We start from the raw sequence: 22415 nt of genomic DNA on the forward strand, positions 1-22415 counted from the left end.
CATTCCCCAGCTCAGTATTAATACGTTCTTTTGGCATAACTCTGAAAATGAAGCACCCTGTCATGGCATTTTGTTTTCAGTGTGGCAACCCTGTTATCTCTTAGAGCACAAGAGTTAGTATAAGGTTTTTATAGCTGTCCAGGACTGTGTTGCTCATCAGGCTTAGATACAGATACGAATTTCTGGTCCTTCCACTTAGGGGCTGTGACATCTTGGGCAAGTTTTTAACTGCTCTGAGCCTTATTTTCTTTTGGAAAACGGCCCTGCGTTTCAGGGTTGTTGTGAAGAAAAGAAATGTTCTATATATTTAGCATAATGTCTGTCACATAAACTTAAAAAAATGGCAACTATTATTAATAATCTAAGACTTTTAAAGACAACTGACTATTGTAGGTTTTCTTGTAATCTAGACTACCTTTTACAGGGTTTATTTGGAGTAACCCAAGCCTCACAGCCGGGAGGTCTTTTTGGGACAGCTACAAACACCAGCACTGGGACAGCATTTGGAACGGGAACAGGTCTCTTTGGGCAGACCAGTACTGGATTTGGTGCTGTTGGTTCGGTAGGTTTTTGCAGTTGACTGTAACTTGAAGATGTGTATAAATCTGTTAAAGGAATTTCTAAGAAAAACCTGTCTTTTGGGAATTCCCTGGTGGTCCAGTGGTTAATACTCAGTGCTTTCACTGCCATGGGCCTGGGTTCAAGCCCTGATCAAGGAACTAAGATCCTACAAGCCACGGAACACAGCCAAAAAAATAAATAAATAAATTTTAAAAAAAGAAAAATAGGGATTCCCTGGTGGCGCAGTGGTTGAGAGTCCGCCTGCAGATACAGGGGACGTGGGTTCGTGCCCCAGTCCGGGAGGATCCCACATGCGGCGGAGCGGCTGGGCCCGTGAGCCATGGCCGCTGAGCCTGCGCGTCCGGAGCCTGTGCTCCGCAACGGGAGAGGCCACAACAGTGAGAGGCCCGCATACTGCAAAAAAAAAAAAAAACAACAGAATAAGAAAAAAGAATGCTGAATTTAAAAAAGAAGAAAGAAAAGTCTGTCTTCAAGTATTCTTTTGGGTTATAGTGTATGATTTGATACTGATAGTAACTGAAAGCTATTTGGTAACTTAAAAATAGGCAACTTATAATAGGTTTATTTTCAAAAAGTAAGTTCTTTTTAAAACTTGTTTGTTTCAATACTTATGTGGAGTTTACTTCTTTTAGTAAAATTTCACTCCCGTTGGTTAAATTGTTGAGTTTAAGTTGAGGTGCTTTTGCTCTTAAAATCAGGTGTTTTTTTTTTTCTTTTTTAAATAAATAAATATTTATTTATTTATTTATTTATTTTATGGCTGTGTTGGGCTTTCGCCGCTGCACGCGGGCTTTCTCTATTTGCGAGGAGAGGGGGCTACTCTTCGTTGTGGTGCACAGGCTTCTCATTTTGGTGGCTTCTCGTTGCGGAGCACGGGCTCTAGGCATGCGGGCGTCAGTAGTTGTGGCACGCAGACTTCAGTAGTTGTGGCTCGTGGGCTCTAGAGCGCAGGCTCAGTAGTTGTGGCACACGGGCTTCGTTGCTTCGCAGCATGTAGGATCTTCCTGACCCAGGGCTCAAACCCAGGTTCCCTGCACTGGCAGTCAGATTCTTAACCACTGTGCCACCAGGGAAGCCCCAAATCAGGTAATTTTAAATTCCTATTTCTAACTTCTATTTTGGGTGATAAGTTAGTATCGTATTTGTTAATTAAGTATTTTTGGTGGTGATCAAGTTGTTAAAATTGTTGGTATTCTGAAGGTCTTCATGCCACTGGAGGCTTAACTGAATTTTTTTCCTTGTTAAGTCATTTAAGTAAAAAATTACTATATAGGAATACACTTGACCTAAAAAACAATAGTAAATACCACTTAGAGAAACGATATGTCTGTATTATGTACGCATTATAACAAGCTTTGAACTTCAGTTTAAAAAAAAAAAAGGAAAAGTTCCCAAATCGTGTGGTTGTTTTCATGGAGATTGAAATCTATTATTTCTTATTTGAGGTGAGAAATTGAGAAAATTATCTAATGCTTCAGAAAGTTATTTTTTAACAACTTTATTGGGATATAATCCATTTGCCATGCAATTCACCCTTTTAAAGTTTAAAATTCAGCTGTTTTTAGCATATTCACAGATTGTGCAGCTATCACCATAGTCAATTTTAGAACATATTTGTCACCCTAAAAAGAAACGTCATCCCCATTAATAGTCACTTCTCATTTCCCCCAAGTCACTTCAGGCCTGCTGTCTATGGATTTACCTATTCTGGACATTTCATATAAATGGAGTCACATCTTTTGTGACTTGTTTTACTTAGCATAATGTTTTGAAGTTTCATCCATGTTGTAGCATGTTTAAACTTTTTACTGTAACTCTTTCTACTGGCACGTTAAATACATGATAACGTTTCTGTTACCAGGTAAAAAATATTTGATTGACTTGTTGTTGTTGTTGTTGTTTTCTTTGTCTCACTGAAATATTATGTTTGATGAAGTGTTACCATTAACTTCTCAAGCCAGGAGCATTCTGTCTTGTTAATCTTGCTCAGATTAGTATGTTTTTCTGATAGTTATTCATCCTTCTTTATACCTTTTTTATAAAAATTATGATATCTTCTCTCCCTTACCACACACCCAATCCAGTGTACCTAAGGTAACCTCTGTTTCCTGTTTGGAGTGTATCTTTATACTACTTAATATTTTCCTGTGTTGTGTTCTTTTTAGACCCTGTTTGGCAATAACAAGCTTACTACATTTGGAACCAGCACAACCAGTGCTCCTTCGTTTGGTACAACCAGTGGCGGGCTCTTTGGTAACAAACCAACCCTGACTTTAGGAACCAATACAAACACTTCCAATTTTGGTACATATAAAAAGCAGGTTTGACTCTCTTAAAGTTATACTGACTATACCACACATTCTCCTGATTCATATTATTGGGAATATTTTAAAATTCTCAGGTAAGCTGTGGCTTGATATGAGGTTCCAGAGGGAAAGGTTTAAAATCAAGCACTTGGGTTGAGATGCCTGGAAAGAGATGTATGTAAATTGCCTTAACTAATTTATATTCTCTTGACTCCCTGCTTTGGATAAAATGGGGCATTCAGCACATGCAGTAGCAGTACTGTGCAGAATGTTGGTTCTCTAATGGAGGTAGATTTTTTTCAAAATAAGGAATCATTTTCTTTGGATTACCTCACCAATAATTGAGAAACAATAAGTGAAACACATTTGCTTGAGATAACACATTCTGTTAGGCCAGGTTTCAAGCAGGGAAGTAGTAAACAGATGAGATTAGATGATTCTTTTTTTTAACTTTCTGTTGTTGTTTTGTGTTTTGTTGTTTTTTTGAGATTTAATGATTCTCATTGGAAGTTGAAGCCTCTCTGATTTGGGGGACTGTTCATTAGTTTTCCTATAGCTGTGTGTATTTTTGAATACATGTTCATTGGAAGAAATTTGGAAAATATATGTAAGATTGAATAACAGAAAAACAAACCTTATACTACTTTCCAGAGATATGCTGGAAAATTTTAAATTCATTTAATAGAAACATTATTTCTATTATTTTAACTGTCTTTTATAACTACCTAATTAAGTTTTCAAACAAATTCAATGTATTTTGAGATAAATCATATATGAAAAGTTCATTTCATTACCAAGGGGAATAGTGGTTGAAATATTTGTTTTAAGGATTTCATGTGCCAGATGCAACATTAGGTTCTGGATATCTAGTGGGTGATGAGTACAAACATATGGCCATTTGCCGTAAGTCAGCAGTTACAGTTTTTCAGTGAGTTTTTTTTTTAATAAATTTATTTAATTAATTTTTGGCTGAGTTGGGTCTTTGTTGCTGCGCACGGGCTTTCTCTAGTTGTGGAAGCGGGGGCTACTCTTCCTTGCGGTGCGTGGGCTTCTCGTTGTGGTGGCTTCTCATGTTGTGGAGCGTGGTCTCTAGGCGTGCGGGCTTCAGTAGTTGAGGCTCACGGGCTCTAGAGCACAGGCTCAGTAGTTGTGGCGCACGGGCTTAGTTGCTCCGTGGCATGTGGGATCTTCCTGGACCAGGGCTCGAACCCGTGTCCCCTGCATTGGCAGGCGGATTCTTAACTGCTGTGCCACCAGTGAAGCCCTTCAGTGAGTTTTTTTAATGATCGTGTACTGGAGAAAGAGGCTACATTAAGCATCCATTGGAAGGTTATATGTGTTCATGGAAATATGAACTATGTGAAGGAGATAGATAGGTCCTTGTCAGGTGCCAATTCCTAAATTAATGTTTTGATTTGAGTTTTATAACCCCTTTTGTTGGGTTCATTCATTCCTAGTAATGATTATCATTCTACCTGTAATTCTTTTTGGCTGTGCTCGATGAAAGAATGGTTTTGAGGCAGTAGACTTGGTTAGCATGGATATCAAATTTTGTGTATTTGTTTCTTATCTATGAAGTAAGATGGGAAAGATACTTAAGGGTTAAATCAGTGTTTTTCAGCCTTTTTTTTTTTTTTTTTAAATCACTGTCACTCCCTCTTCCCCAGAGAGACTTTGTAGACCTTTTTCCTCTTAAAAATTATCTTCTGGGCTTCCCTGGTGGCGCAGTGGTTGAGAGCAGCCTGCCGATGCAGGGGACACAGGTTTGTGCCCCGGTCCAGGAAGATCCCACATGCCGCGGAGCGGCTGGGCCCGTGAGCCGTGGCCGCTGAGCCTGTGCATCCAGAGCCTGTGCTCCACGATGGGAGGGGCCACAACAGTGGGAGGCCTGCATACCGCAAAAAAAAAAAAAAAAAGGAAAAAAAAGAAAATGCATGTTTTTTGATAGCATACTTCACGTTCAGAATTAAATATATTTTCTATCTGACAAGGTGCTTATGTAGGCTATTGATTTGAAAATGAAAACTCTCATCTTTATTTGATATGCCTCACTACTTATGTGCTGAATTTGAATTGTCCTTTTTTTTTTTTTAAATCCTTAATGTTGACCGAGTACCTGGCATAGACTAGGTGCTCACTAAAAGTTTATTAATGAATAAGTGGGGCCCTGAGAGGAAAGATTCCCTATACAAGTAGGGGTTGCAGGGTGGCAAGTTTTGTTTTACTCTTGGGTGAACTTGTCATTCCATTACCACCCCAGAGGGATCCAGATCTAACTAAGACTTTCTTTGATGTTCCTGTTGTCTTGGGAAGCTATCAACTTTGGTGTTGTGGGCAGAGATGATCTTCTGATTTGGTAATAAGTCATATAACAAATCTGGAAATGGAATAAGGTTACACAAAGATTTGTAGTATCATATCATAGTTGGTTGCACGTTACCCAGTATGGGATTGTGTTTCATTATGATGGTGATTAATCCACAGAGTGAAAAGGTTCATCTACAATTGATGTTGCCACATCCTTAAGTCATTCTTTAGAGTCATCAGTTCATTTTCTTAGTAATTAACCTAACAGGGACTAGTTTAAGGTTAAGTGAATGAATAGAATTGTTTCAGGAGAGAAATTACAAGCAGGATGTCAGCACTTGCGAGCAACAGTTTAAAGAGGTTGAAGATCTTTTGGGTATTGATAAGATGGTACTTGGTAATAAATTATTGGTTCCTCATGCTACATGGTTAAGGGGACAGTTTAGCTCTTTGTGTACATAGACATCTGATATTTTAAGCGTTTTTTTTTAATTGAGATATAATTGACATGTAACATTATATTTCAGATGTATTGGGTGGGCCAAAAAGTTCGTTTTTCGTAAGATGGCTCTAATAGCACTTAGTTTTCTAACTTCATTTGAAACAATTTTGTTAGATTGTATGTGACAGCATGCATTTGAAAAAAGACATCAAAATTGGTGAATTTTTGTGTAACCATTTTAATATTGAAGATGGAAGAGAACAACATTTTCGGCATATTATGCTTTATTATTTCAAGAAAGGTAAAAACGCAACTGAAACGCACAAAAAGATTTGTGCAGCATATGGAGAAGGTGCTGTGACTGAAAAATGTGTCAAAAGTGGTTCGTAAAGTTTCATGCTGGAGATTTCTCACTGGACAATGCTCCACGGTTGGGTAGACCAGTTGAAGTTGATAGCAATCAAATTGGAACAATAATTGAGAACAATAAACGTTAAACCACGCGGGAGACAGCCGACATACTCAAAATACCAAAATCGAGCTTTGAAAATCACTTGCACCAGCTTGGTTATGTTCATTGCTTTGATGTGTGAGTTCCACATAAGTTAAACGAAAGAAACCTTCTTGACCGTATTTCCACATGCGATTCTCTACTGAAATGTAATGAAAACATTGCGTTTTTAAAACAAATTGTGATGGGCGATGAAAAGTGGATACTGTACAACAATGTGGAACGGAAGAGATCGTGGGGCAAGCGAAATGAACCACCACCAACCACACCAAAGGCCGGTCTTCATCCAGAGAAGGTGATGTTGTATATATGGTGGGATTGGAAGGGAATCCTCTATTATGAGCTCCTTCCAGAAAACCAAACAATTAATTCCAATAAGCACTGCTCCCAGTTAGACCAACTGAAAGCAGCACTTGATGAAAAGCGTCCAGAATTAGTCTACAGAAAATGCATCATCTTCCATCAGGATAACGCAAGACCACTTGTTTCTTTGATGACCAAGGAAAAACTGTTAAAGCTTGGCTGGGAAGTTCTGATTCATCCGCCATATTCACCAGACATTGTACCTTCAGATTTCCATTTATTTCGGTCTTTACAAAATTCTATTAATGGAAAAAAATTTCAATTCCCTGGAAGACTGTAAAAGGCACCTGGAACAGTTATTTGCTCAAAAAGATAAAAAGTTTTGGGAAGATAGAATTATGAAGTGGGCTGAAAAATGTCAGAAGGTAGTGGAACAAAAGGGTGAATATGTTGTTCAGTAAAGTTCTTGGTGAAAATGAAAAATGTATCTTTTATTTTTACTTTAAAAACTGAAGGCACTTTTTGGCCCACCCAATACAATGTAATGGTCCAATATTTGTATAATTGTGAGATGATTACCACAATAAGTCTAAGTAACGTCTGTCATCATATATAGATAGAAAGTTTTTTTTCTCGCTTACCCCTATGTTTCCTTCTAGGAGTTTTATGATTTTAGATCTTATATTCAAGTCTGTAATCCATTTTGTTTATGTTGTACGATAATGGTCCAGTTTTATTCTTTTACATGTGGTTGTCCAGTTTTCCCAACACCATTTATTGAAGACTGTCCTTTCTCCATTGTATATTCTTGGCTCCTTTGTCATAAATTATTGACTGTTAATTAATTAATTGTTCTTAATTTTACTTTAAAGTTGTTTTGAAATAACAGAGTTGATAAACTTTTGTCAGTAAGAATCTGTGGAAATGTGTGGTATAAACAGTGTAAGTTGGGACTTACTTCCCTCCTGTGGGTTTGAGGTAGTTCACTAGTATCTTGTTTTCTGCTGTTTATGGGGTTGGAAGATCCTTTTTGGTTAAATTTTAACTCAGAAAGACAACATCTCCAAGTACATTTTCTGGGTTTTTTGGTTTTTTTTCTTTAAAGAAAATTGATTGTGCTTGAGTGGGCAGTACTCCATTTTTGTGGCCATAGCTGTTAGAAAAATTGAAGAAAAGACTTAATGCATGAATTAAATGTATTGAAAGTAAGTCAGGTTACTTGCTTAGATTTTTAAATGACATTAGAAATATGTTTTCAAACTGTATAATTCTTTAACTTTTGTTCTTTACATTTTTCATTCATATATAAATTCAAATATTGGCCTGACAAAGTATAATCTTAGTTGGTGACACTGACATATATTCCAAGACACTTTCTTTATTCTGTTATGTTGAACTTGTTCACCTCCATGATACCTTTTTAAAAGACTTCAGGTGTACCACAAACAGGATTTGCTGGCCAGTGATTGGGGTTTTTTTCCTCTTATCAAAAGAGATTAATGATATGTTCATTATCATTTGTTGATATTTAGCTCCAAAAGGAGTACAGAAACTGTGCACACATCTGAACAAAAGAGAAATAATAGCAGTAATGTGATGTGTAGGTGTCTTTGTGGGGAGACTTGTGGATTTTAGAGGGGAATCACAGGATTTTCTCTAAATGTTGGGTCATAGTGAAAGAGGATGGTTTGTTCAACTCTCCATCATCTCCGATAATGAAACAATTCAATTCAAGAAAGGTTATTCATAGATTATCTTCTCTTTTTAACGTCAGCTAGCTGAGTCCTCGAATGCTCCTATGAGCTGTTTGAGTCTGACTCCATTAACGCTCCTCATGTGTGATCAGCCACACATTACTATTCATACAAGGTCCATCTGTTCAAAACAAAAGCTGCTGTAGAGATTTTTATAGGTAATCTTCTCTTAGCAAGAACCTTTAGGTTCAGTGAAGTGTCTTTGTTGACTGTCTTATTTTTTAGTGAAAGTTTGGGGGGATTAATTTTTCTTCTACTAATTAAACGTGAAACATAGAATGGAGGCTTTGAGTATTACAAAGGGAATGTTCCCCAAGCTCAAGCACAATCACTTTGCTTTAATATTGGGTATTATCCTATATTGAATTGATACTTCAAGTCTAAAATATAATTAAGTAAATAGGAAGACTGTGGGATCTGTTTATACTTACTTAAACTTAAACATTAAATTAGCCTACCATTTAGGATTTCTAAATATCAAAAAATGAAGGGATGCAAAACTTAGGGTCAGACTGCTTTGTTTGAAATTCCCTTGTACAGGACATTGAGAGTTGTGTTAATGTACAGTCCACTCATTCTTTTGTCCTTCTAGGGTTTGGCACAAATACCAGTGGGAATAGTATTTTTGGAAGTAAACCAGGACCTGGAACTCTGGGAGCCGGGCTTGGTGCAGGATTTGGAACAGGTAAGGAACTGTACCATAAGATTTAGGAAGTGATACAACTAAATCTAATTGCTGCAACTTAAGACCTTTGTTTGATCATATACATGGAAATAAGAGGCCTAGATTTTCATTTTCACAAATGGATTTAGAAAACATTCCCATATGCTTTACCAGATTTTAAAATGCTGGCACATTTATCTTAGAGGCTGTCTGTTCCTTTTGTACAAAATGTTTGTCCTCTGATAGTCCTGGTGTGCCTGGGATTTTCAGTACTTAATGTGTTATGTCAGAAGATACACATATTTTGAATTTTGGTCAGTCTTGCCAATTTTTAATTTGCCTTCCAAAAAGAATGCCAGTTTGCATTTTTGCTCATATTTTATAAAAGTGCCCATTTTTTCATACCCTTTCCATATTGTTGGGCTTCTTCATCTTTGTGTGCCTGATAGTGGAAGTTGGTATGTTCTGATTTACACTTCACTGATTACCGGTGAAGGATACCCTTGTGTATGTTTACTGGACATTTGAATCTTTCAGTTCTCTATTCATAATCATTGTTGATCATTGTTTCTTTATTTTTGATAACGTTTTATATATTGTGGATATTAACTCTTTTGGGTCGTATGGTAAACTTCTTGAGCCTTTGAGCTTACTCAAATTCTACTACATATATTTTGCAAGAAATAAAAACTAAAAAGCTGTAGTTTTTTGTACAATGTGATCCTTAAACTTAAGCAGAATATAACATCTGACATCATGTTCTCTTCTAATCGCAGAAGGAAAATTAACTTTGGTGTGGTCTTTTTCAAGGTAGTTTGATGCTAGACAGCTTATGAACCATAAACCTAAGCTGGGATAAGATGCTGCTCTAATGTCTGTTACCAGATATTTCCACTCAGTCTTTGTTTATCATTTAATTTTGTTTGTGATATCTTAATGTACAAGTTTTATTTTTATGTGGTCAAAGTTGTCATTCTCTCCTCTTTGGCTTCTGGGTCTTGCAGATTATGATTAGCAGTGCTTTATTTCTGTAGTCTAAGATTATAAAGTCGCCTATAACTTTTTTCCTGATGCTGTTGTCTTCTGTTCTACAATAATGTAATACCTCAACCTCTTTATTTATTTGAATATATTCGGTTTTCCTTGAACAGTTGTACCTCACAGACGATGAATCTCATTTTCACTGCTGTTATATAATCCTAATTCATGCTTTGCCCATATAAACTAAAAGCCAAATAAAATTAATAAAGAATTTTACACCCCCACCTTAGCAGCAATAGATCATGTAGGGAAACGAGAATTGTGAATCACTGAGTACACACTATTGAAATTCTTTGGTGGTCACGTCTGCTAAAGCAGACTTTTGGCTCTGAGAGGAATGTGTCTGGAGACTATCAGATATAAATACCCACATTAATGAATTCTGCATTTCATGGTATCACAATTAGGATAACATTGTAGCTTTGGACTGTGTTTTAGGGGGTCATTAGCTAAGTGGGTATTCCTATGTAGATAGCTTCTTGTTTTGAATGATAGAGATTCAAACTCATGCCTCAACAGAAGTACATTTTCATGTAACATAGGCCTTTGGGTACTTCATGAGTAGTCGACTGTAGAAACCTTAAGTGTACAAATACATAAATTTTTTGTACACCTAGATTTAAGTGACCAATCTTAGTGTAAAATGTTTTATATTATCCTTTGGTGTATCATTAAATCATGGGTGCATCAGTTTCTTGTTTCACACAGGTATTAACTGTCATTAGCACTATCAATAGTATGCCATTTTCTTGGTAGTTACTTAGTAACAATACTGAGAAGTTTTAGTTCTTAAGATTTTCTATGAAGCCATAAGTTTAAGGGTACATCTAGTAAAGTTTGTTACACTAAGATATACACAGAAAAATCTACCCAAAGCTAATAGGTACCATAGATAAAATTAAATTCTAACATTTATTAGAAAATCTCAATAAAGTATAACCATTTTTATTTATTCTTTGAGCATCCTTAGAGTTTTTAGGACCACTGTTACCATGGTGCCACCAGTATATCTTCCTTATGACTCCTACAACTACCTGTAAATATAACACAATTCATAAATTGACATTATTATACATCAGAATGTCCCTCAACTTGTGTAAGTCCTTTCACTAAGTATAAAAAGCCATTTGTACATAATATAAGACTGATCTGGATAAAATACATGTTTTTGTTATTTTGTAGGTTATTGAAATATAGTGATTTTTAGACTGTTTCATGATTCTTCCTTCAGGGCTAATGCAAATACACACCCATCCAGAACAGAAATTTTTATCCATTTTATATATTCAGGTTTCATCTAAGCCTTTTGTTTAGGGGTGGTAAGGAGGTTTTGTTCTCTGGGAGAAAAAAGAAGAATCCTGAAATTTTTACTGTAAACCATGTTCTTTAAGGGAGTAATATAGGGACTTCCCTGGGGGTGCAGTGCTTAAGAATCCGCCTGCCAACGCAGGGGACATGGGTTCGAGCCCTGGTCTGGGAAGATCCCACATGCCGCGGAGCAGCTAAGCCTGTGCGCCACAACTATGGAGCCTGCGCTATAGAGCCCACGTGCCACAAGTACTGAAGCCCGCGTGCCTAGAGCCTGTGCTCCACGACAAGAGGAGCGACTGTAATGAGAAGCCCACGCACCGCAACGAAGAGTAGCCCCCACTTGCCACAACTAGAGAAAGCCCACGCGCAGCAATGAAGACCCATGCAGCCAAAAATAAATAAATTTTTTCAAAAAGGAAGTAATATGGGCTTCCCTGGTGGCGCAGTGGTTGAGAGTCCGCCTGCCGATGCAGGGGACGCGGGTTCGTGCCCGGGTCCGGGAGGATCCCCCATGCCGCGGAGCGGCTGGGCCCGTGAGCCATGGCCACTGAGCCTGTGCGTCCGGAGCCTGTGCTCCGCAACGGGAGAGGCCACAACAATGAGAGGCCCACGTACCGCAAAAAAAAAAAAAAAAAAGGGAGTAATATAATTTTAGTTTTTCTTGGAATTTTCACCAGTTTCTAATGGGTTGGAACTTTAAAAGGAGTCTTATTCCCTGTTTCAAAGCTGGGTTTTTTAAGGTGAAATAATCCCATTGCTATATTGTTATCTTATTATTATTAGTGAGAGTTGGACAGTTAAGGAATGCTTTGTTCATTTAGGAGTCATCCTCATTAATTTATATTGTAATGCATTCTCTGAGTGTAAACTTCCTATCCTTTTTTTGGGGTTGCAATCTCAAGACAGTTTCCATTCGATATTTTTGACCTCCAAGTATTATATTATATGTTTGAAGTGATTTTCCTGGTAAACCATATCTCTGTCAAGAAACATTTGTATGTTAAAAAGAACTTCAGGGCTTCCCTGGTGGTGCAGTGGTTGAGAGTCTGCCTGCCGATGCAAGGGACACACGGGTTCGTGCCCCGGTCCGGGAAGATCCCACATGCCACGGAACGGCTGGGTCTGTGAGCCATGGCCGCTGAGCCTGCACATCCGGAGCCTGTGCTCCGCAACGGGAGAGGCCACAGCAGTGAGAGGCCCGCATACCACAAAAAAAAAAAAAAAAAAGAACTTCAGATCTTCCAAATTGCCATTAACTTTTTCTTTGGGGTGGGGGAGGGATGGAAAAATGTTTTTAATTTATGCCAATAACTTATCCTAAAAAAACTAAATTCTTCCCACTTTACACTTTAAAATCATTGCCAACAGCACGGTCCATAAGCAAGATTCATTAAGCTTTAAAACATTACAGGTTTCTGCAGCGGCCTTCTCCCTGGTGAAGATAAGTTCTTATTTCATCCACAGATTTAGGCTGAAACTTGAATCTGTTTAGTAACCTCATCACAAGGCATTCAGCTTTTTATAAAACAAAAAAAAAATTGTCGGAAATAGTTTTCATGAGACGGTATACTTGAAAGTGTTACTTTTTGCTCTTCAAAGAAGATATATTGGATTTGGTTTTCTATAACCTGCATGTTAGTCAAAAAGGTGACGTTTTAATTGGTTCAGTTGAGTATTTGATTTGCAGATACTGAAATTTAAGGAGAATTGACAATTTTGAAATTCTTTAGAAATCTGTTTTACTATAGAGTAGCAATTAAGAGCCCTGGTTGTATTGTCAGATGCATCGAGGTGTGAACTCTGGTTTCACCACTTACTACGTTTGTGACATTGAGCTAATTATTAAAGCCTCCATTTTCTCTCCTGTAAAATAGGGACAATAGTTCCTGCTTCAGGCTTGTGAAGGTTAAATGAGATGATAGTAGTTAATATCTAATGAATGTTAGTATCTACCAGACCTCTACAATGCTTAATATGTGTTTATTTTAATCGTAGGATAAATATCTAAGCTATGTATTATTATCTCATGTTATAGTTGAGGAAACTGAAGCACAAAGAGGTTAAGTATTTTGCCTATGATATATACGATGTACTCAACAGTTCTTGGCATATAGTTAGCATTTACTGTATTAGATTTTTTTTTGAAATGAGTGGTTATTATGAAGTTTCCAAATGTATTACATTTTTAAGTAACTGACCTCTGGCGTAACATTCAAAGGATCTTCTGTGGCGCTTTTTCTTTCCTCTTGTCTCCATAGCTCTTGGTGCTGGACAAGCATCTTTATTTGGGAACAACCAACCTAAGATCGGAGGGCCTCTTGGTACAGGAGCCTTTGGGGCCCCTGGATTTAATACTACGACAGCCACTTTGGGCTTTGGAGCCCCCCAGGCCCCAGTAGGTAAGTGTCAGTCACTTTAGAAGCCTTTACTCAGTTTATTTCTTGCTAATACTTAACTTGCTGACTTGATTTTCCGCCCCACCCTATCCCGTCCCTACCAAAGCGGTATATTACACATAGGTCATTAAACAATCATGTAGTGCAGAAGCACTTAGAATAGGTCCTGACCTTCCCCGCTTCCCCACTCCTAGGTTTACTCCCCCAAAGAAACCACTTTTGTTACAGCTTTTAATTCATCTGGCATGTAAGTAAGTTTATATCTCTGAATGATGTGCTTATATTGCTGTGTTTTGCTTAAGTCTACATATATCAATATTTAACTTGTTAATGGTAGATGAGAATTTAGCTCAGTTATCAGCTCTGTTTTTTATTCACTTCTCCCAATATATCTGTTTACTAAATTCCCTAAGGTTAGGGGTTTTTTTTTGTTGTTGTTGTAGCTGGATTTGAGACATTTTTAAAATATTACTTATTTGGTCGTGCCAGGTCTTAGTTGCATCTCATGGGCTCCTTAATTGCGGCTTGCTGGCTCCTTAGTTGTGGCATGCAAACTCTTAGTTGCAGCATGCATGTGAGATCTAGTTCCCTGACCAGGGATCGAACCCAGGCCCCCTGCATTGGGAGCGCAGAGTCTTATCCACTGTGCCACCAGGGAAGTCCCCCACAAGTTTAGTTTTATCTATTAAAGTGTTTTTCATACTTCATTTGTTTGAATACCCCTTCCTAGTTTTTGCTATATCTGCCTGCCACCTTTGTTATTATTTCTTATTTAAAATTAACTTACTTTGTAACTTAAATATCTTTTTTTTAAAGAAAATTATGTTTTACCAAAAATAAAAAACTGATGTCACCTGGCAGATATAGAGTAACTGAGATGGATGGATGGATGGATGGATGGATGGATGGAAGGAAGGAGAGAAGGAAGGAGTGAGTCTCTGTACCATTAAATTCATCTCCTGTATTATCATGATCCATGTTTCACATTTTGAGAAGCCATGCAAATTTCCATGTCCTTACATACTTTGCAAATTTAAGCCATGTCCTTACATACTTTTTCTTACTCTGTCAACTAGGAGATAGTATTTCTTGAGTCCCCTTGGTCAAGTAAGGCTAATAGTCCTCTTCTTTACCCTTCTTTTTCTGTCATTTCTTTGCCCTTTTTATATTTTTGTATTGATAAAGTTGATAAAGTACTCTCTCCTAATAATTACTGTCTTTTTTTCTTTGGGGAAAGAATAACAGTTTCAAATGAGCATAGCATTTTATTATAACTGTGAAAATATTGCTACTTAACCAAGTAATCTTTTCTCATACAGCTTTTTCTTTGTCCTGGAACTTCTAATTTTTTTCCCTTGCATTACATTACCTGCCCTTATCACCTTCTTAACACTAGTCCAAATTCTTAAGGGTAGTATTAGAATTCTTTTACCCTGGATACCTCATTCTTTGATCTCTCTGTCCTCCTGTAGCAGTATGAACTCTGATTACTCCCTAGGCCTTCAGCATTGCTCTAGTATATTCCCTTCAAGTCTACTCAGTGGGGACTGCTATGTCCTGGATATAGGGTTTTCCTCTATTTCCTAAATTTTCTGGAATGTGTCTTTAAGTAACATGGATATGAAAGGTAAACTTTGACTACTTACAGTTCTGAAAACATCTTCATTTGTTCCACACACTTTAATGTTATGGAATTCTGGTGTAAAAATAATTCACCCTCAGAACTTTGACGATACTTCTCGCATTAACCATCTCTGATAAGAAGTCTAATGCCTTTCTGATTCTTGAGACTTGTTACCCCCAGGCTCACAACCATTTAGGATTGTCCCTTTGTTCTGAAATTTCAGTGATTTGCTTAGACCTTTTCTGTCTTTTTTCTTTTTTGGCCACGCCATGAGGCATGCAGCATCTTAGTTCCCTGACCAGGGATTGAACCTGGGCCCCAGCAGTGAGAGCGCCGAGTCCTAACCACTGGACCACCAGGGAATTCCTAGACCTTTTCTGTCTTAACATTTGATTTTTTTCACCCATGTTTCTACTTTCTAGAAGTTTTTTTTTAATTGTCTTCTGAATCATCCTTTTGGATTTTTTTTTACTGTCTTTCTCATTCTCTGGAAGTTCCTTTTTTTAAGCATCCAGTTCTTAGATGCAGTTTTTTTCTTGAAACTCTGAATTTAATTGGCATTAAAATTTTTTTAGAATTCTTCTGTTCCTTAAATTTTCAGGATTATTTTTGTGGGTTTTTTGTTTGTTTTATTTTTGTTTTGATCCTATTCTTTAATACTCAGTGATGCTTTCCAGTCATATTTAAGAATAAAATAATAAAAATCTCACTGGCAACTTGTGTACCTGGGTAGAGCATTTTCATCAGTAGATTTCATTTGATAAGTAGCCCAGGGACCAGCTATTAGCCAAGGGTCCTCTAAATGTTAGAATATCACATTCTTAGCTCTGGGATGATGCAGGTCCCCTTGTTGCCCTTGTTAACTTGATTTCATCAGAGGAACTCTCTCTGATATTTTGACTTATCTGTTGAGCATCAGGGATTAGGAGGATGACAGGGTATAGTAGTTGTTGTGTATATATGCTTTGCATCGGTTCTTCTCTCCTTCCACAGTCTCAGTTCATCAAATTTAGTCTTCTTGAATCTCTCAGCTTTCTGTGCTTCAGGCAGATAGTCCCTCCTTTTGGCTGTAATCCCCTTTGAGTGTACTCCAAGGTATGGTTTACTCTCTCCTGCTTGTCCACTTCTTTCTTCTAGGCATTTGTTATATTTTCTCATCTGTTCATTTACTACCTTCCTATTCTTTGTCATTGTGGGCTGTGTAGATATTTTAATTTGTTTTATCCATAGCTTTAAATTAGGTCTTTGGAGCTAGCAGAGGTGAATTAGAACTCTAATTTCTCTGTGAAAATTAGAATCAGTTTTATCATAAAATTATATTCAAATTTTATTTGTTTTCCTTAGTTTTGATTTTAGTAGGAGGTAGCATAAATACCATAACCTGCTATTTTACATAGATAGCTTTTGAATGGTTTTTAATAATCCATCTTTTCCCAAAGCCAATAAAAAGTTCCTGACATGAATTTGATATTACAGTTATATACAGTAGTGTTTCTGCTCATTTAAATGTAGTTGTATTGATTTAGAATGTACATCTTTGCATCACAGGATCTTAGTTATAAGGTGCTTTAGAGCTTGTGGGAGTCCGTTACTTAAAAGTCTTGGCTATGGTGGCTTTCTTACAGGTTGGTCCAGTCCATTGTTTTGTTCAGGTTGATTAGAAACCAAAACCTGCCTTTATAGAATTTCCACCCGGTGGTTCTACTTCTATCTCCTAAAGCCAAGCAAAATCAGTCTCCTACAATTTCTTTGTGGTAACCTATTGCCTTTCTTTCAGATAAAGTATCAGTTTCCTCTGGTCTCAGAAGACTTGATTTTTATACCTTTTTTCTATCTCTTTAATCATTTGGTTATGATATGGTTTTTCAGTATGTTTTCAAATTATGACCAGAACTGAATATAACACCAGTAAATGATAGCTTAACTAGCGCTTATGCTTGCTTATTCTCTTATTTTTGCTAACTTATCAGCTCTCTTTTCTGTATTTTATTTGAAATAATTCAGTTAACAGAGAAAATTTCATATTTAAACATACAGAAATAAAGACATCCTCACACACTTTCCTAATTACGTATGTTTGAATTTGTTGAGGAGGTTTTTATTTGAGCATACCCAGGAGGGGTGACCTATACTTGTTATATGGTGGGATCAGCTAGTGCTGGTCAGTGTTTTTCTTTTAATTTATTTATTTATTTGGCTGTGTTGGGTCTTAGTTGCGGCTCACGGGATCTTTCGTTGCTGCGCAGGGGCTTCTCTCTAATTGTGGCGTGCGGGTTTTTCTCTCTCTAGTTGTGGTGTGTGGGCTCAGTGGTTTGCGGCACGCAGGCTCTCTGGTTGAGGCACGCGAGCTCAGTAGTTGTGGCGCGCAGGCTTAGTTGCCCTGCGGCATGTGGGATCTTGGTTCCCCGCCCAGGGAGCGAACCTGCATCCCCTGCATTAGAAGGCAGATTCTTTACCACTGGACCACCAGGGAAGTCCCTGATCAGTGTTTTTTTAATGTGTAATTGGCTGTCAGGTAACAAACTGACTAGTGAATATCAGAGTTCATTAAAAATATCCAGGGTTTTTTTAATCTTATTGAATAGTCCACAGAACAACATTATGTTATTGGGTGGCTACTTTTCTGTATTTTTTTCTCACCAGTAGTCTTAAATTGGATTTAGGAGCTTTCTGAATACAGATGCTTTACTATATGATCATTAAATTGACATCTCCTCTGGGTTTCACAATCCTGAGCAAATTTGTACCCTCTCCTAAAATATCAACATACAGTGTTTTAGTATTTAGTGAATACATCCAGTTTTAAGAATGCTTAATTTGACTACAGTGGATCTACCCCTTTTCATTAATTTTATTTTAACTGTTTTGAGTTTGTTGTTGATGCTGCTATTGTCTCTCCACTCCCCCACCCCCCACTCTGCTCCATTGTATTAAATTTTTCAAAATTTTTTGTTTGTGGCACTTCTTTTCTGTGGATTATCCCAGCCGCTCTGCAGCATGCGGGATCTTCCCGGACCGGGGCATGAACCCATGTCCCTGCATCGGCAGGCGAACTCTCAACCACTGTGCCACCAGGGAAGCCCTGATTTGATTTTTTTACCAGTATTTTTTTTTGAAATATTTATCTTGTGAAGAGGTTTCTTCATCAATCAGGGTACAGTGCAGATTTTTTTGTTGCTGTTTTCTTTTTACCGTGTACAATTGTAGATCATTGTTCCTGTCTGATGACGTTTCTTGTTACACTTTTTTTTTCTCTATTTCTTTATTTTATTTCTTTCTTTATTTTTTTGACTGTGTTGGGTCTTCGTTGCTGTGCACAGTCTTTCTCTGGTTGCAGCGAGCGGGGGCTACTCTTCTTTGCTGTGCACGGGTTCTCATTGTGGTGGCTTCTCTTGTTGCAGAGCATGGGCTCTAGGCACGCAGGCTTCAGTAGTCACAGCACACAGACTCAGTAGTTGTGGCTTGCGGGCTCTAGAGCGCAGGCTCAGTAGTTGTGGCTCATGGGCTTAGTTGCTCCGTGGCATGTGGGATCTTCCTGGACCAGGGCTCAAACCCGTGTCCCTTGCATTGGCAGGCGGATTCTTAACCACTACGCCACCAGGGAAGCCCTGTTCTTACACTTTGAAAGAAAATGGGGTGATCTTTTTTTCCTTTCAATTTTTACTTAAATGGAATATGAATATCAAATGCAAATAGTAAATATAAGGATGCCTTAACAGCCATTTTCATTTGCTACCCTCTTCCTCTATATTCTCAGTATACTTAATATTTTTTATTCTGGAATTTTTTACTTATTAAATCAAAGATACTTTATTTCCACATTGTCATTTTTAACAACTACTTAATCCACCATGTTGATGAATCATGATTTTTACAACTGTTAATGTTGGACGTAGGTTGTTTCCAAGTCTTGACCATTACAGATAACGTTCAGTGAACACTTACAAATATGTCTTTATTTTCCTTCTAGTTTGATTAAGTCCTTGGGTTAGATTTTTATGATTAAAATTATTAGGTTAAAAAATATAAAAACGTTACTTGCTCTGTGTACTGTCATATTGTTTCTTTTAGACATTAAACCAATTTGCAGTGTTTCTGGAAGTCAGACTGATCCCTTTTTATATAGCTATGCCATTGATAGATAATGAGGTAGATATAAAATTTCTTCACCGTTGTTTAGGTTTACATTTCTTTGATTGTTGGCAATAATGAACACCTAAGTAAAATTTTATGTGTGTTCTCTCTTATGAAGTGCTCCACATATCTTTGACCTTTTAGATTATTTGATTGTTGATTTTCTTCACAGTTTGCTCCTTTGCTCTCAACCAGTAATGCCACTGAGTGAGTCTGAACATTTTGAAGAGAATCTCAAGTTCTCTTGATTTAAGGCACTGGATCCTTGGACTGACATCTTGCTTTTTCTTTTCTTTTTTTAAAAAGCTTTGACAGATCCAAATGCTTCTGCTGCCCAGCAGGCTGTTCTCCAACAGCACATCAATAGTCTGACATACTCACCTTTTGGAGACTCTCCTCTCTTCCGGAATCCCATGTCAGACCCGAAGAAGAAAGAAGAGGTAAGTTGAAGGATGTTTCTATAAAATCTGTTCTCAGAGTAGGAGAAACTTAGGTGTAATTAAGCTTTTAAGACGCATTATTTATGCTTTTCACTAGGCCAGGGGGTAAATTATTTTTGTATCTGGAAGGCAGCATGACAGTGAAATAAGTATTGAACTGGAAGTGAAGGCTGAGACTTTTCAACAGCCCTGATACGAGGCAGATATTATACTCATTTTATAGTTGAGCAAACTAAGGCTCACAGAGGCTGATTTCTCTAACATCATAATGTCTTAAGCGGCAAATCAAAATTCTTTTCTCCTGATTTCTACATAGCTTTGTCTTAATCTCTTAGGCTCTAGAAATGATCTTGTGCTCACTGTGTTGTGGCATTGAAAGTAGTCTTTGGTCGGTTTAATCCTTTTTTACCACTTACAATCTGTGAGATATTGGGCATCTCCTTTTGCCTCTCTGAAATGTGTTTCATCTGTAGAATGGGAATAGCAATTCTGTTCAGTGTTGAGAATTAGAGTAAGTTGCTCAGTATACAGAAATTATTATTTAGCCATTTATGTCTCACTAGTTACTGTGTTCAGCACTGAGGATACCTAATAAAAGTAAACAAGAATTTATTCTCTAAGAGCTTGCTATCTAGTGAGGAAGATCAGACCTGTACATGCTTAAATTTACTCAGCTTTAGTATAGTATATGCAGTAATAGATGAGCCCATCAACTGATGAATGGATAAACACAATGTTGTATGTCTATATAATGGAATATCATTCAGCCATAAAAAGGAATGAAGTGATGATCCATGCTACAACATGGATGAATCTTGAAAACATGCTAAGTCAAAGAAGCCAAACGCAAAGGCCACATGATTCTATTTATATGAAATGTGTAGAATAGGCAAATCCATAGAGACAGAAAGACATGCTTGCCAAGAGATAGAGGGGACTTCCCTGGTGGTCCAGTGGCTAAGACTCCACACTCCCAGTGCTGGGGGCCCGGGTTTGATCCCTAGTCAGGGAACTAGATCCCACATGCTGCAACTAAAGATTCCACATGCTGTAACTAAAAGGTCCCACATGCCACAACTAGGATCTGACACAGCCAAATAGATAATAAAATAAATGAATGTTAAAAAAAGGAGAGAGATAAAGAGAGGAACTGGGAGGCACGGGATTTCTTTTTGGAATGAGGGAAATGTTCTGGAATTTAGTGGTTGGTGGTTGTACAGCCTTGTAAATATACTAAAACTCAACTGAATTAAATGCATTAAAATGGTGAATTTTATGTTAGTGAATTTCATGTTAATAAATATTTTAAAATATCACAGAGGGAAGAGCATAGATTCTTGGGTGAGTTTGATAAAGGTTTTCAGAAGAGGTAAGGTTTAATTTTTTTTGAGAACATATGTAGAAGTTGGTAGATCTAGGTCAAGACATTCCAAGCAAAGGCACAGAATTGTGAAAGATCTCAAAAGAGATTTGGGAAGGTTTGTTGTTACTGAAGTGTAAACAGTCTGCATTGTGAAGAGAAGAATAAACTGTGACAAGTTTTATATTTTAGATATTGTTGTTTCAAGTGTTATATAATCCCATGAATACTGTTTAGAAAAACAAATGTATAACATCCTAAAGATACTATGGAGACATAGTAAAGGTGCCATCAAAACCAACCTGAAGGGCTTCCCTGGTGGCGCAGTGGTTGAGAGTCCGCCTGCCGATGCAGGGGACACGGGTTCGTGCCCCGGTCCGGGAAGATCCCACATGCCGTGGAGCAGCTGGGTCCGTGAGCCATGGCTGCTGGGCCTGCACGTCCGGAGCCTGTTGCTCCGCAACGGGAGAGGCCACAACAGTGAGAGAGGCCCGCGTACCACACACACAAAAAAAACTAACCTGAAGACTAATTAATTTAGTTGTATGTCTCCTCCACTAACTTTTAATACCCTCAAAAATCAGGGAGAGTATTTGTATTATTTTAAATTTCTTTCTTTCTTTTTCTTTTCTTTCTTTCTTTTTCTTTTCTTTCTTTTCTTTCCTTCCTTTCCTTTCCTTCCTTCCTTCCTTCCTTCCTTTCCTTCCTTCCTTCCTTCCTTTCCTTCCTTTCTTTCCTTTCTTTCTTCATTGCTGCACACCGGCTTTCTCTAGTTGCAGTGAGTGGGGGCTACTCTTCGTTGTGGTGCGCAGTCTTCTCATTGCAGTGGCTTCTCTTGTTGCAGAGCATGGTCTCTAGGCACATGGGCTTCAGTAGTTGTGGCATTTGGGCTCAGTCATCGTGGCTCGCAGGCTCTAGAGCATAGGCTCAGTAGTTGTGGCACACGGGCTTAGTTGCTCCGCAGCATGTGGGATCTTCCTGGGCCAGGGCTCGAACCCATGTCCTCTGCATTGGCAGGCGGATTCTTAACCATTACACCACCAGGGAAGTCCCAACTGTATTATTTTTATTCTTAGTGTTTGACTCATGGTAATTATCAGCATTTATTAAATGGTGGATAAATAAAGGCTAATATCTATCCATTTTTTCAGAGTGATGTAGATTGCATAAAAGTTGAATATTTATGGCTGTGCCTCAGTTTTTCTTGAAGGATAAGATTTTTGGTTTAATTGAAAAATAA

The 22415-nt window shown here is 37.8% G+C and overlaps 1 protein-coding gene and 1 non-coding gene across 7 annotated transcripts in view; one reads left to right on the top strand and one right to left on the bottom strand.

The window, feature by feature from the left end:
* NUP98 (nucleoporin 98 and 96 precursor) overlaps positions 1-22415 on the top strand; it is a 99251-nt gene that overhangs the window by 26073 nt on the left and 50763 nt on the right. For 3 of the 6 annotated variants that reach the window (XM_030831155.2, XM_060303607.1, XM_030831158.2), the window contains 5 exons: positions 425-562; positions 2748-2886; positions 8798-8890; positions 13480-13620; positions 19682-19815. In XM_030831155.2, the coding sequence (XP_030687015.1) occupies positions 425-562; positions 2748-2886; positions 8798-8890; positions 13480-13620; positions 19682-19815 (645 nt within the window). The remainder of the gene's footprint in view (positions 1-424; positions 563-2747; positions 2887-8797; positions 8891-13479; positions 13621-19681; positions 19816-22415) is intronic. The other 3 variants (XM_030831154.2, XM_060303609.1, XM_030831159.2) reach the window with 3 other exon arrangements.
* TRNAE-CUC (transfer RNA glutamic acid (anticodon CUC)) lies at positions 15532-15603 on the bottom strand. The gene has a single exon. It is a non-coding gene; the product is annotated as a tRNA-Glu (tRNA).

Source organism: Globicephala melas, chromosome 8 (assembly GCF_963455315.2).
Source record: "Globicephala melas chromosome 8, mGloMel1.2, whole genome shotgun sequence".
NCBI lineage: Eukaryota > Metazoa > Chordata > Mammalia > Artiodactyla > Delphinidae > Globicephala > Globicephala melas.